Source organism: Coccinella septempunctata, chromosome 1 (assembly GCF_907165205.1).
Source record: "Coccinella septempunctata chromosome 1, icCocSept1.1, whole genome shotgun sequence".
Classification (NCBI taxonomy): Eukaryota; Metazoa; Arthropoda; class Insecta; order Coleoptera; family Coccinellidae; genus Coccinella; species Coccinella septempunctata.
In genome coordinates this window covers 36,798,217-36,814,526 of record NC_058189.1, presented here as the reverse complement: position 1 = coordinate 36,814,526, position 16,310 = coordinate 36,798,217, and the positions used below count along the sequence as shown (strand labels likewise).

General features: G+C 35.0%; 1 protein-coding gene across 2 annotated transcripts in view; it reads right to left on the bottom strand.

The window, feature by feature from the left end:
* The window catches only part of LOC123322966 (netrin-B), a 408,729-nt gene that overhangs the window by 25,022 nt on the left and 367,397 nt on the right, over window positions 1–16,310 (bottom strand). For both annotated transcript variants that reach the window (XM_044911087.1, XR_006539234.1), the window contains exons 3-4: window positions 4,784–4,933; window positions 1,872–1,967 (exon numbers count right to left, since the gene is read on the bottom strand). In XM_044911087.1, the coding sequence (XP_044767022.1) occupies window positions 1,872–1,967; window positions 4,784–4,933 (246 nt within the window). The remainder of the gene's footprint in view (window positions 1–1,871; window positions 1,968–4,783; window positions 4,934–16,310) is intronic.

Here is a 16,310-nt window from a genome sequence, read left to right as displayed (position 1 = left end):
ATTCAGCTAACAAACAGTCTAGGGTCGTATTAGGATCTATTTTAGTAATCATTTTCAAATTTTTTTCAACTTTGTCATTTTGAAAGTTTATTATAGGTGATTTTTGGTGAAACGCTTCATTTTGACCAGTTCTTCTGTTGAAAAAACGACTCACCTTCAAATATACCCGGTATGTATCAATTGCCTCCTCAAATTGTTTGTCAACTTTTAATTTCAGTCAATTTAACTCTATAGATCTGTTATTGAAAAGTGTACTAAAATAAGATTATTCGTCGTCAATTTACTTCTTTTGAATAAAAAAGTCTAACTTCAGTGAATTATAGAGCGATTGCAGAGCGGTATTTTTGTAGGTCAAATAGTTGGGAGAACGATATTACCCTTTGGGTAACAGACGGAGTTTTTTGTTGTTATCCACTTGAATGCACTGCTAAACTAGTTCATCATATCCATTTATATCCGGAAATAAATGGTTGAATTTTTCCGACTGAGAGAATCCCTTCGTGGAGACTTATATTAATATAACTTCGTAACATGAAAACTCGTCTTTTGCCATAAAAATATGACAAATTGGGTAATAAAAAAAACTCCCCCTGTTAAGGGATCCCAAGAGAGCACAATCAGATAGACATATGGAGTAAAGTAAATTGGAACGTAACAATAACAAGAATGACAGAAACAAACAAGATAATTCACGAGAAAGGCAAAAAGCAAATCTTTGTGGAATTGATGTTGATATTATCGGGTGAAACCAAAATTCAAAGTAGGTTATTAAGGTCATTATTTGAGAGATTTTATTCATTTACTTAGGTGTTATTCTCGATTGTGACCAACCAGGAGAATTTGAAAAAGCGCGCAAAAGTTCGTCGAAAGACCTCACAAGTGATTCATTACTTTTTCAGAATACTGAACATATGACTTTCATTTGATACTTTTGTCTTACATATGATACAGTATATACAGGACTGGGTCCTCCTATACAGTGCGCGTCAAAATTATGGAACAAATTCATTTTTTCAGAAGAAAAATATTTGGCAACAAAATCCTGAAACAGGTCAATTTCTGTTCCGCGTTTACCAAATTGTTATGCATTTTTGAAGGATTTTTGTTGCTCCCTGTGCCATCCCCATCAACCCTCTAAATTTTTTGAATAGGGAAAGACGGTCATGTGGTACATTTTTAGTAAGGTCTTTGTATCTTCTTTACAGGCGTGCGGAAATTTTCAAGAAAACAAATTTTTTTGTTCAAAGAGGTTTTCAGTATGTGCACTTTGTCATGGCTCATTTACTTTGAGAAGATGTTACCTGATAAAATTTGTTACCGAATTAAAGTCAACCATTACAGTTTTGTTCATGCACAACTTAAGTCTCTGATATGCTGAAAAATTAAAGGCCGAATATTGAGAGGAATAAAAAAAATGTGGAACGTTATTACCTATCGACGGCTGTCGGTTCTCGAAAACTGCTATTTCAGTTCAGAGTATTTTTGGATTGATTTTTCTACACTTTTTTTTCCAATTGGAGCCCAGGAGTGGAAAAAATATTTAGATTTTCAGAGTAATTCTAGAAAGTCTCAAATAGGGACGAAAACTTGAAAAATCTGTATGTTTCCGCAATGGAGAATAATTTGCGAGATAATTTGTGAATTTATAGATATAGGTTTCTGTGATCATTTATTAGGAGTTATTATTTATCGCTCAATTCTTGGTTCGATTCTTTCAGGTTATATAGGCGACTGGCGAAACCGATGAAAAATTGCTTTCTTTCCAGTCCTTTCATCAATTTTTCCATCAATCGAAAAGTCAAATTTCGCGATGAAATTCAATTTAACCTGGAGACGAAATTTTAACTGATAATCGCCTTAAAATTACTCACCACTGCTGCCACCAGCTCCAACGTTTGAGTCAGGGTCTTCACCCCCATATCCATCATCTTCTTCTTCTGTCGCCATCATCTGCACTACAGGAATCTCTAAAAGAAATCGAATTTATATTACGCAATGTTAAATGGAGAAATTTATATAATGGACTTTTCCTAACGAGCACAAAGATATGAATATGTAGTACGTTCTTACGAATTCTTGGTCAGGTAAACTAGTCAACTTCGAAAAATGAGGTTATAATAATAATAATAATAATAATAATAATAATAATAATAATATTTATTTCCATAATCAAACAATATTGAAAAGAAAATACGTCAATATAAGAAGCAACTGAACAAATATAAAACGCTCAGATTTGAAATTTATGATTTAGGTACTCCTTCACATCGTACGGTTCCAATTCTATCAACAATTTCTTGATTCTAGTCTTAAACTTATTAGCATCGAGAATTTGATAATTCCTCGGAAGTTTATCAAATAGTTTTAGGCACATATATTCCACATTCTTTTGTGTCAAAGTGAGCGAACACTTGGAAAAGAGAAACGGATGAATGCGCCTTGTTCTATTGCCGTTCTCATACTCCCTGAATAGATTATAATTGCTTTTCAAAAAAATCAAGCATCTAAAAATGTATGTCCCAGCAGTTGTGAGTATACCTTGACTCTTAAAATGTCCTCGACAAGATGTCCTCGCTGTTAGACCAAGCATAGCTCTGATAGCCTTTTTCTGGACCAAAAAGATTTTCCAAACATCCGAACCATTACCCCATGCCAAAATTCCATAGGACATGACCGAATGAAAATTAGAAAAATATACTGTCCTCAGCAACTCAGAGTCAGACTGCAGTGCCAAGACACGGAGTGTGTAGAGAACAGAGTTCAATCTACTCTGCAATGATCTTATATGTTCAGACCAATTAAGTTGATGATCGATAATCACACCCAGGAAACTAGTACTGGTGGAGATCTTGACAATTTGTCCAGAGAGAACAATATCTTCAGGAATATGAACTCTTGAATGAGAGGTACCGAAAACAACACACTCCGTTTTATTCGAGTTGATTGTAATTCTATTCGAATTACACCAAATCGAAATATCATAAAATCCCCTAGCAGCTATCCCAACAACCTCCGAAATACCAGATGCCGCCACCAGTAGATTAGTATCGTCCACAAACATGACGACTTCCCCCTCAGATTGAACTTCGAAATCTGCAAAGAGATCACCCAGATAAATAATTTCTTCATTTGCAGGTCTGCTATCAATAGCCAAAATACTCTCAACAGCCAGAGATTCTTCCTCCACCAAAATATTTTCTGGTAGGTCATTGATATATATTAAGAACAGAAATGGACCGAAAATACCCCCCTGAGGCACACCCACCAAAACTTCTGAATCTAACGAAACATACTCTACACCCTGGATCACCAGAGAAACCCTCTGTCGACGATTGCGCAAATAGCTCCTCATGAAATCCAACTGTTTATCTCTAATCCCATAAAGGAACAGTTTTCTTAGTAGATCTTCATGCACGACGCAATCAAATGCCTTAGAGAAATCTATGAAAAGACCGGCAGGAACATCACCACCCTCCAGGGCCCGAAGAACAGAGCGGATCATCTGATAGATTGCAGTCTCAGTACTCTTAGATATTAGGTATCCGTGTTGACACTTAGAGAATATTCGATGTTTGTTGAAAAAACTTAGGAGCCTATTAACAATCACCTTTTCAAAGACCTTAGAGAAAGATGTCAACAAACTGATTGGTCGATAATTACCGAGCTCTTCTATACTCCCCTTCTTAAAAAGAGGTTTAACTACAGCAATTTTCAAAGAATTAGGAAAAATGCCTTCTTTGAAAGATGTATAAATAATATAGGCCAATGGTTCAGCAAACAATTCAATAGATTTCTTGATAACCGTCATTGGTATACCATCATATCCGAATGAACTCTTATTCTTCATTTTATTCACCGTACGAATAACCTCATCAGCTGTAATTTCAAAAAGGAAAAATGATTTCGGGTTTCGACTGACAGGGCGAACATTAGATGTCAATGTGTCAACAGGATTATGTACTGCCGTGGAAGAGGAAATATCAATAAAATGTCTATTGAAAGCATTGGACAATTCATGGGGATTATCTGTGTTGATTAAATTACCTGCATTCACATTTCCACGGCCAGTTATCTCATTAATAATCCGCCAAACGGTTCTGCTTTTGTTATTAGAGTTATTTATACGCTTTTTTATATGATCCTTCTTATTCTTTAGGAGTATACCGGTTATGTATGTGAACGTTGTGATATGAGGTGCCGTGAGTGAGGCAAGAGTCAAAATACCTTCAGTAATATTGTTACAAATATTTGATTGATTCGGTATTTATTTGATGAAAGTTCATTTTGAATTAGATAAAATTAAACAACAAAATATGTTGATAATTTTTCAACATTTATTGCGCTAACTCTGTAGCTTCATCAGGTTATTACAAAAATAATATTCCTTAGACATCAACTTTCAAATATATAGACCTCTGGAAGTTTCGGGTATTTAGCTGCAAATTTGCATTTTCTGAGGAGTAAGGGCGATTTTCATAAGTGATAACCCCTAAAAATACCACTATAAACAGAAGACCATACGGAAAATTTTAATGATATCTCGAAAATATGAGAAAAGTGTGCATATTTGACCGCATGTTTCTAAAGTAAATATTTATGTTTTCGGACAAGAAATGACCTCCTGCATTTTTTTGCGTTTTTAACGAACGCCCTGCCCTGCTGTATTTTATGACATATGATGTCTCACTCCATAGTAAAACTTAATTACTTATATTATCTGTAAGGTTGTTATGATGATTCGGGCAGACTTAAGGATACACATGGAAATATCAAATTCACTTACTGATACATGGTGCGATATGCGATCGACTTTGTTGATATCCTTTAGCACATCTATTGCATGTAATTCCTACAACACCATCTTTACAAGGACATTGTCCAGTATTTTGGTTGCAAGTTTTTCCTGAAGCTCCTATGGGATGACAGTCACATGCTGAAATGGAAACGCAAAATGTTATTAAATTGTAAATATTTCGTCTTTTGTGTTAAACCTGATGGCATTAGATGGGTCACTATATGATTTCGAAAATGTGTGCACATACATATAAAACCCCGAAATTTCTTCATATTTTTTATACAGGGTGAGGAACACTTTTTTCCTTTACTATTTTTTCCGAATCGGCTCGATACATGCTGTAAGAAAACCGTAAAAAATTGTTTTATCGAAGGACATGATTTCCGGAATAGATTTTCATTTCTTTGATGAATCGTTTTTGAACCATGACCATTACGTACCATAAAAATACCAAAAATTGAAAGAATCCAACTCTCGAAACTAAGTTGGATGCTATCTAATGAATATTTGAACGTTTTGTAAACTAAAAGTACCTATTCTTCATATCTTCACGTAGAATGTGCCGTTTTCGAGTAATGTTCAAAAATTAAAAAGTATCTGTGAAATTCGAAAAATTGGGTACTTTGACTGAATGCAACTTTTCTTAAAATATCCCCTGATGTGTAGTGTCACAGATTTAGCAAATTATTCTGAAGGTAATTTTGTTTTTCTAGGGGTGGCAGTGGTGGCACAGCTCATTATGAAAACTTAAAATGGTTATATCTTTTTATCAGGGCCGAATCTGAAAAAATGTTATAGGAAAAAAGGTGTTTCTTTCAACCTCAAGATTTTACTGTTACAATATTTGTACGAGTCAAAGACTCACCTTGTATATACGAGTATGTTAGTTTTCATATGTTATATTATGCAAAGATTATAGAGTAGAAAGATGGGAAACGAGGCGACTAAAGCGATTTGAGCGCCGTGTTTTTAAGACGCTAGGACTGGTTAAAATATTAATTTGAGTGCCATTTGCAGAAACATATGAAATTTCGTAAAATTTCAGACGTCCATTTTGATCAAAGAGGTTTTGAATGTTTTGATTCTTGTACCGCTTTTTGTTTATCTAGCTCGTTCTAGTTGCTGATTATTGAATTTTTTTGTCCTATTTCTTGGTGAAAACACACACCAAAATATTATTCGAAAATTATTGAATGGTGAAGAACTGTGGATCAAATAATAAAATGGATTTTCCGAAATTAAGTTTTCCACTCAACTAAGGAAAATGGATACTAATATAAACATGTGAATCGGTCATTCATTGATTATAATTTTCAGTGCTCCGAAGTGAATAAAATTCTCAGGGCGTTAAGAAAATGACTTCAGCAAACACTGAACTGACTACACCATGTGCAGAAAACATTTTACTGCAGGTCAATTGAGAACTGTTCATCCACGTAAATTGCTGTATGCAGAAAGCATACGGCATGAACGGCCTATTAATAGGAAATAATGATCTTTATAGGTCCATTTAATGATTCTCAATCGCTACTCTTTCAATATATTCAGAAATGCAGAGGTTTTATTGATTTCCATTTGGTAACCGAGTGGCTGTGAGTGTTTTGTTCATTCATAAATCAATTTGTATATTTGTGTCGCAGAGACCATATCAAAAGGAAATCATAAAGAAAGCACTAAGAAACTATACTGACATACAGGTCTTGTATATGTCTGTAAGGCTTTTTTTTAAGTGTGGTTCTGAAATTTGTAAGTAACTGGAATGTGTATGCTATGATGGTATATTGAATATTGGTTCATATTAATTTCTGTTATATGTATAATATGTATATTTTACAAATTCAACAAAGTTTATCAATTCAAAACAACCTATTGTACAGAAATAACACCTTCGACGTATAGCAGATCACCATATACTTTAGTGTTCTAGTCAAAACTTCATTTATTGCTCATGAGTTCAATTTTTGTAAATTTTTTATAAATTGCAAATAAAAATATAGCACATCCAACAGCGTTTTTCATTAAAATCAATTGATTCCAAACAATGTTTAGATGAAAACTAACATCCTAATCTCCAAACAAAACCATACTTTTGTTTTGTCGCTCATGATGTTTGTTTTCTGATAGAAACAAAGTCGATATTGAAATTTAATACACGGAATAGAATTCGAATTTCCATCCTCAATTAAAAAACAGAAAACTGTTATGAAAAAGTTTTTCTGTATTGACAGTGCGTTTTCAGCGCCATCTCATTGTCAAGCGTGTTTTCACTGGCCGAAATGTAGTCGGTTTTTAGTACTAGAGATATGAGGGCGTTTCCTATCTTTCTACTCTATAATCTTTGATATTATGGTATGATATTTAGATGAATTATATTTTATATTTTTTACACTTGTATTTGTAATTCTCTGGAGAATTCTCTACAAAATTCTCGCAAGAAAACGGCAGAGATTATTGTGTATGCAACTGAACAGAGAATTCTACCGAAAGTGCGTATGCAACGGTATATAATTCACGAGTAAATTCTCTAGAGAATTCTCGGCTGTGGCAAACGGGCTTAAGTTACTAAAAAATAATGACAACATTTCGGCAATCCTAAGTTTCCATTTTCATTACCACGTAGGTGTAGATAAATATCGAACGAGCCAATATCCTAAACGAAACCACATGGCCGAATCGGGAGATACATTTTTCCCACTGCTTTGCGATAATTCAGCTAACAAACGGTCTAGGGTCGTATTAGGATCAATTTTAGTGATCATTTTAAATTTTTTTTTCAACTTGTCATTTTGAAAGTTTTGTATAGGTGATTTTTTGTGAAACGCTTCATTTTGACCAGTTCTACCTTCTTTTGAAAAAAAGCCTCACCTTCAAATACACCCTGTATTGTAATGATATATCTTCTTCTGAATAGCCTTACTTATCTTACAACGTTTTCAGGATTGTGATAACCTTAGGTGGAGGAGATTGAACTTTTTGTTGATCCTCCCGTTGAAAATTATGAATCAAAAGCAGGTCACAATGTAATATTGAGCATCGAAATCGATTATCAGCGAACATGGCAATAAACATCAGAATGGCGGTGAGGAAGAACAGCCTCAATGGGACACAACAAGCACTGTACCTACGTGAATTCCGCAACGAGAGGTCGTTGAAATTCCGAAAATCGGAGGACCAGTCCCCCCGACAGCCAATTCAACGCCGATCCGGCGGCGATAAAGTGCCGCAAATCGCGAAATTATGTACGGAATAGTAATGAGTCCCGCCAGAGCGATGCCGACACGGGGACACAATGGGACCTTTGTCCCGAAACACAACGTGATCTCGATGGTGCAGATCCGTGGACTCCGATTAGGCCAAATTTCGTGCCATTGTTTGAACGGCTCTAGAGCCAACTTTAATGCGTCCATATTCGGGTTCTTTTATTGCGACGATAAGGCACGTAGATAAGGATGTACGTAGCGAAAACGACGTTTAGACACAAGAACATGACCCGCTGTACCAGATGGGATTGCCGCATTTTTCCTCCTTGTATATAGTTCTGTAACTTTTGTTGTCTTGGAATCCGCAGAAAAGAGGCCCTCGTTACGGAGAGATCGTTCAACTTTTCTCACATCAAATCACAGTAGAATTTGGTGTGGGGAAATATCAACGCTCGGAGCTTTCATGGAATCACCTCACATAAACCTTCATTAAAAAAAAATAAAAAATGAGGGCATCCCTAACGCAACTTCAAAACTGAATAGTTGTTTTAGTTTGTTTAGTTTAGTTTAGTGAAATATTGGTTTTCTGATTTCGTCCTTACGACGTTTCTACGACCGTAGAAACAGCAAAAAAAGAACAAAAACCCTTGTTAAAATTGCCAACGGTTCAAATCTTTATTAATTCTTCATCAGGGCTACAAAAAATATATAAAAAATATGAGAATTGGTGACACCTCATTAGAATAACAGAACACAATAAAACCAACCAGTTCAGCAAATCATTAGTATATCAAAGAAATTTCATATGAAGTATTTCCGAAAATAAAAACGACACAATCTAAGGAATAGAAAACTCACTAAGCCAGGCGAAAGCTGCCCAAGAAGTTAAAACTAAAAAGAATAAAATATATTCAACACTAGACAACAATAGTTTTGATCTTCAATCTTATCAGTTTTTTAATTTTATTCCTCAATACTCCCACATTCAACCAACATTCACCTCCTTCATTTCTTTCCTCAATCACAGTATAAGACTTACCACTTTATTAGATTTTGTAGATTCCCTCATTGAATTTCATCCTAGACCCACCTAGATCTCAATCAAGTCCCCGAAGTCATTCAAAGGTACCTCCTGGGCATTATACAACCCAGAAAGATAATTCTGTCGAATTTTTTTTTAGAAATATTTATCTCGTCGCGTCTTCTAGTAAACGCGCGTTTTTAAGAGGAGTTTCCGATGTGCAATTATCTCTTCAATGAATTTTCACATGAAGAAATTTCTCGAAAAGTCTAGCCCTTTGCTACAATTCGTATCGTGGTGAAATTGAAAAAAGACGTTCGCTAAGTGCTGCCATCTTTTCTATGCAACTGGAAACTTTTGTAATATTCGTAACTTCTACTTATCGTTCAAGTGTTCTGGCAACACTCCACATTCTTTCCCCCTTTAAGCCTTATACGGATGGCGAGAAAGCCCATGGTATAAACTCCTCTAATAACGTGGATTCCAATACAGACAAAAACGAAATGGAGAAGTGAAAGAACACATATGCAGCAGAATTCAAATATTCAAAATAACTCGTCCACCTGGAATTAGGCAACACGAAATACCAATTGATTAGTGTACCAGAGTGCATTCAATAATCTTTACTTCATTGACGGAGCTTCTGAACATTCCGGATACTTATGACACCTGACACCTATGCTTAGCCATAATTCTCCAACACATTAGAATATATTGCACTCAGGTTTTGAGTATCTGTTCTCAAATTGACAGTAGTGTTGTTTGAGAATATGTTAAGGATTGAGGAATAAAATAACGAAAAAACTGATCAGATTGAAGATCAAAGACTTTTGTTGCCTGATGTTGAATATTATTTACTCTTTTATTGTTTTCAGTTCTTGGGCAGCTTTCATCTGGCTTAGTGAGTTTTTCATTCCTCATATTGTGTCGTTTTTATTCTCGGAAATACTTCATTTTGAATTTCTTCGATATACTAATGATTTGCTTAACTTGTTTTGTTGTCGTGTTGTGTTTCTTCTAATGAGGTGTCACCAATTTTTATATTTTTATATATTTTTTGTAGACTTGATGAAGAATCAATAAAGATTCGATACGTTGGCAATCTTAACAAGGGGTTTTGTTCCCTTTTTGCTGTTCCACCGTTCCTCAAGCTGAGATTACCTATTCTTGGTTGTAAAATATCATTTTAAGATTCCCAGAAAATATTTTCTCCATCTGGCTGAAAGATTCGAACATACCTATTATTTTCATTTTTGGCTTGGCTTAAACTATCAGAACTGCGACCACTTGGATCTTATTTCATACTAGCCTGAGTATTGATAAAGCCGACGGCGCTCCTAGGAGCCTTGGCTGTTACCTGTTGAGGATACATGACTGACTGGCTTCCTCATATGTAAATATTATAATCCACCCAGTTTGGACACTTACATTACCTGCCATGTATTCATCTGTACCTTTCTCCGATCCACACAGACTCATCTGCTGACTTTTTCAAACGATTAAAAGATATTTGTACCGACAGTGTCCCATCAGCAGTGCAACCATCACACTTTTGGTCACGTCAGTACGTTTCGGGTGTAGGTCGGTGACGGTTATATGTTCCCTTAAAAAGTATGGGATGAATTTTCGTCATAGTTCTCGAGCGCCAGCTTTTCTTTATAGGGAGAATAACAAACCTATCCTGGTGGCTGCTAGTTGAATAAAAGGATCTCTGCTATCTTGAATGTTAGCGATAACTATTGAAGGTTGAAATCTGAGTTGTCCAATTGTTTAAAGCAGTTCATCGCACTAAGACGATTACCAATGACCATTCCAAATGGCGCGGCGTTTCGAAATCAAATATAATTAGTTACATACATAAGTTTCTGTCAGAATTTTTAATTTTATAGAAATTTGAGTTCCACGGAATTTTGCATAACACTTCATATGGGTACATTATAATAGATACTCAATGAAGATAGGCAGAGTTCTATTTTCCAACCGAGTATAGCCAGCAAGTGGTAAGACTATTTATTGAGTTAATACTCAATAGTTACCAGAAAATGAATTTTCTTAAGAGAGAGTAGCAAAAAAAAACCTATTTCTTAAAATTCCAGACATAAAAATCCTCTTCTGTACTCCTTGTTGGTGTTTGAGTTCGATGTAATGAAATTTAACGAAACTCTGGAATGAATTATAATGCGTTTTCACGTATATCAGAAGTTTAATGTACAAATCTAATACAGACTGAAACTTTCATCAGTCCATTCGCGTGTTGCCCGAGGCTGGGGAGAAATTATTTCCATGTTCCGCGAAGGATAAAAATGTATTTTAGAATCCAAGAGCTTATAGTATAGAGCTCGAAGCAGGTTCCCCAACTACACGCTGAGACAAGATATCGTTCCTCGCGAACCTTAGGGGCATACATGCTACTCAACTCAGATCTTCTGAAGATGCTCTATCAGTTCCAGGTATTATCTGGGCATGCGATGCGTGAGACAGAAACGGATTAGATATTATTCTTAACCGATTGGAGTTGATGCGGTAAATGGGCTCAAAGTAACGAAGATATTATTCGACGATGATTGCTTTCACAGGACCCACTATCATGTCCAGTTATCAAATATAATCCAATACAACGGTAAGTATATGATGTGAAAGAATTGTATTATTACGATCCATACATTATGAGATCGTACAGAATTGGTTTCGTCACATATATTTTTCATCAATGATATCTGAAATCTAGGGGTACAGACAGGGTGGGCAAAATTCGATGGGATTGAATAGCAGCTCTGTAACCATAAGAGCCATCAGGGTAAAATGGATGGTACGTTTCCGATCTCGATTTTCTAAAGATGGATAGGTACTAGCCGAAAACGGATTCCATTCTTCTATCTTCTTTTGTTTTCAAGTTATAAGTGAAAACTCATTTTTCTTCTTTTTGAACAATGATGCATCTATTTCGAAAAGTTTCAGTGATATCCAAAAACAAATATTACATTCTATAGACATTTTTTCATCTAGAATGCAGTGGCGTAGTCAAATATTTTTCTCAGTCTGCCATTTTATCAATGAACTTGACCGAACTAGTTCTTGAGTTTTTTTTATTGAAAAAACAATTGGAGGCACTGGAATATGTGAAAAAACATATGGTTTATATTTAAAAAAAAATGAGAAGAAAATATTTGACGCCACTGCTTATAATTTGAAAATAAAAGAAGATAGAGCAATGCGGTTTTGGCTGTTATCCATCTTTTGAAAATCGCGGTCGGAAACGTGCTATCATCTATTTTGCCCTAGCTCTCACGGTTACAGAGCTGCCCTTCAATCCCATCGAATTTTGCCCACACTGTACAGTTCTGAATGAGGTTAAGAAAGAATAATAGGTACTGAATATCAAAACTTAATGTATGTACATCGGTATGTACTGTTACGAACTAGTGAATTCAAATTTTATTTATATTTTATCTTGTTATTTCTATCAACAGAATCGTAACTTAAAAAATAAAAAAATAAAAAATTATTCAATTCCAGAATTGATTTTTCTAAAAATATTCTGAGTCAATATTTTTTTCTGTTGCCATAACATCATAAATTTTTAAATTCTAAGCATGTATGATACCTAAATAATTCTTATTTCATAATTTAATAAAAATCTCACTAAATAAAATAACTGCATTATATTGGGGAATTTCGAACCATAACAAAATCCCCAAAATTAGGATTAAAATAAAAAAATTTCCAAACTTAATTAATTTTTATTGTATGAATAAATTAGAATTTTTTCAGTTTATTTATTTATTCAGTTCAGATATATAAAAATTTAGAAATCTTTATATATCTGAACTGAACTGCGATTTTACTAAAAAAATTCATCAACTATTCGCCTATGTCTTCTTTTTTGAATCTCATATATTTTCTCCACTTTTTTCTTTTCATCCTCTTTGTTTTTCTCTCCATTCTGTTTCAATTTTACACAAACTTTCTGGATGATATTCTGACATTTTCTCTTCTTTGTGTTATTCCAATTTCTTATGTATGATTCTTCTTCATCATTGAACTATAACAATGCTCGATCTACCAATTCCTCAACATTCCTAATTAATGGCACTAGTACAGTATATTTTTCTTTTACTTTTCCATTGAAATTTCATTTTTCATCCCCTAACTTGATTATTTCTGGTGTAGGCAAATTTTCTTTGTGCATGACTCTTTGTAATATTTCATTTTGTTTTTCTACGTTCTCCTTAATTTCATTTATATGCGCATCCAATTGTTCTCTCACCTTCTTTCGAATGCTATTTTCAGTTGTTTCCAATTCTTCCTGACATTGTCTTATAATCATACCAATTTACTTGTCTATTTTCTCTTCTGTTTGATGGACTCGTGTATTGAAAATTTCATTAATTCTCATGAAACATTCTATTCTATTTTTAAATCTTTTTTCCATCTTCCAATTTTTCTACTGTTACTTCTATCGCTCTCGAATTTTCTTCCATTTTCCTTTCCATTCTTACTGCAAACTCTTTGATTTCTACTACATGTTGAAATCTTCCCTCATCTTCAAAATGAAATCCAATATATGAAAATCATTATTTTCTTGTGCTCCGGCTAAAATCTTGCTTCTGAATTCCATATTTTGAGTATTTCTTTAGCTCAAATTGTCCCACGTTGGGCGCCAATTTGTTACGATCCGTTGATAGAAATATCAATATAAAATATAAATAGAATTTGAATTCAACGGTTCGTAATGCCGGCCACAGACATCGGAATTTTTCATCGGCTCGTACTGCCGCAGTTCGAACCGTCGGTCCAAAATCACTAAAAACCGATGTGTGTTGTGAAAAACCGTCGGGTCGATCCTTCGGTCTAAAAATCTGTCGGCGCTTGATTTTTGTTCCGTCGGTCCATCGGTTGTCGGTCCGAACCGACAGTGTGTGGGGATTTCGTTTAGAACCGACGGTTATCTTTCATTAGCGTAGTACAAGTCGAGTCCTATACATAGCCGGCATTGAGCAAATAAACCGCGGCCGCCACTGCTAAAAGATGTTTCCTCTTCATGACGTTTAAATTCGAGAAATAACTGATAGGATTTACTGTAATGTGTGGGCAAAACAGTTCGGCGGTTCGAACCGTCAGATCGAACCGATGCAGTACGAACCGATGAAAAATTCCGATGTCTGTGGCCGGCTTAACAATTGGCGCCAAACGTGGGACAATTTGAGCATCTATGATACCTAAGTAATTCTTATTTCTATTTCATAATTTAACAAAAATCTCACACTCACTAAACAAACTAACTGAATTATATTGGGAAAACTCGAACCATAACAGTACCTACTGTTTGTTAGCTTCATCAACTTATTTTGACAACTGTCAGATGAAGTACTCTGTTGCATAATAATATAATGAACAAACGGCGATGGCCCAAGGACAGAGCCTTGGGGAATACCAGTTTCCTTTCAAGAAATTTCAATTTTCAAATGATGATTTTGCATCATCTGCGTGAGTTGCATTCTGTGAAACGGAATCCAAGAACCGTTTTTTTCTTTCTCGAATATCACATGAAACGATCTGGTTCATTTGATACGGCCATAACGACTAACCTCGATCTCTCAACGGATGATTGCAAAGAGACGTAATCTAGAGAGGAGTGCATACATAGTAAGTAACAAGATATGGTAATCATGTCCCGCGGAACGAACTACTGCCGATGTGGGGATGTGATACATAAAATTACCGGAGTTTCTAAATTCCGAATGGAGAGCGAGTAGGCTGTACAGGCCAGATAGCGTTTGTGCTGTACATGTAGCCAAGAAATACCCCCTCGATTTATTGCTAACGAGATAGCGGAGGCGTCGGGGACGGAAGGGGTAAATCCTGAATCGATACGATTATGGATCATGAATTTACTGCAGCTTCGCGAAATTGAATTCCTCAACGTGGAAAAATTATCGGGGCTTCGAATATAGTTTCCTTATGAGCGAGGAAGTTCTCTTATTTATTCCAATAATAACGCTCGGAACAGCGAAATTAATAGTAGTCGATTATGTATGAACTCAAAAATGTTAACGTATAAGTCATGGAAGTAGCCATAACTCTCGAAATAGTTAAATACATAGAGAGCAATGATCTAACAGACAATATGGCTTTGGCAAACATTGGCCAACAGATAACCTCCCCAGCTATGTGACGCATGTATGCATAAAACGACTTTTGTGTGATATGTACACTCTAGATACAATCGAGAGTATCACCAAGATCTTCTAAATGAGCTCTTCTTATGGTTTATTACCAACAAGGATATTCATGTGGTAGTAGACAGGTGTCAGTAGAGTTAAACTAAAACATTATTTAATTGTATCCCAGGTGACAAGTAACATATATATCCGTTATGTTTTATTGGGTGATCTGATCTCGAACTGATATGATATTTGGAAGGCGTTATGTAGAAAGCTTCCAACCTACAATTCATCAGATCATCAGATATTGAGTTGGTAGTGGATTTCGCTCATTAAATAAACATACATTCTTTATTTTGTAAAATCCTGCCAAGCCTCAAGTATTGATAAACCCAATTAAGCTGTGAAATGTTAACCCAAATACTTATTTTGTTAAAACTTTTAATTTGCAGAAACCTGTCAACCAACTTGGTTCTTTACCGGTTACTATTGATGGTTGGTAGCTTTCTGCATAACGCTCTCCATCTGAGATGTGCCTTTACTGCATCCAAATGATATCCACCTTTTGTGAATTTTATGTTCCCACTTCATTATATGTGACATGTAACATGGAACATGTAACATATTCGTTACTTTGTTCTATATTTGTAATGTATCATTTTCAGATCATGTATGGAGTATGACACCATTAGTGTTTAAACTACCGTCGAGAGCACTGCGAGACGTAAACAAGTGCAGATGTTGAAAGTTTAATTAATGATTTGTGTGTCACAGTGATTTTTCAGTGGAATTATGAATTATCGAAAAGGAGTGCTAGCTAGGATGTCGAACTGTAGGTCAGTAAATCATTTATTGTATTTTTACAACAGCCCTATGGAACATAATAGGCTATGATTTTATTATATCCAGTATATAAAAATTATATTTGAATGTTGGTGTTTGGTGCAGCTTATGATATATGTTATTTCTTTACATGCCGTTTTCGAGTAATTGGATACTCAAAAATAAAAATCTCTGTGAAATTCGAAAAATTGGGTAATTTGGCTGGAACCAAATCTGTTTCAAAGAGCTACAGAATTAACTATTTGCTCCATTACAGATATTTGATGTATTGTGATTGCAGATGTATG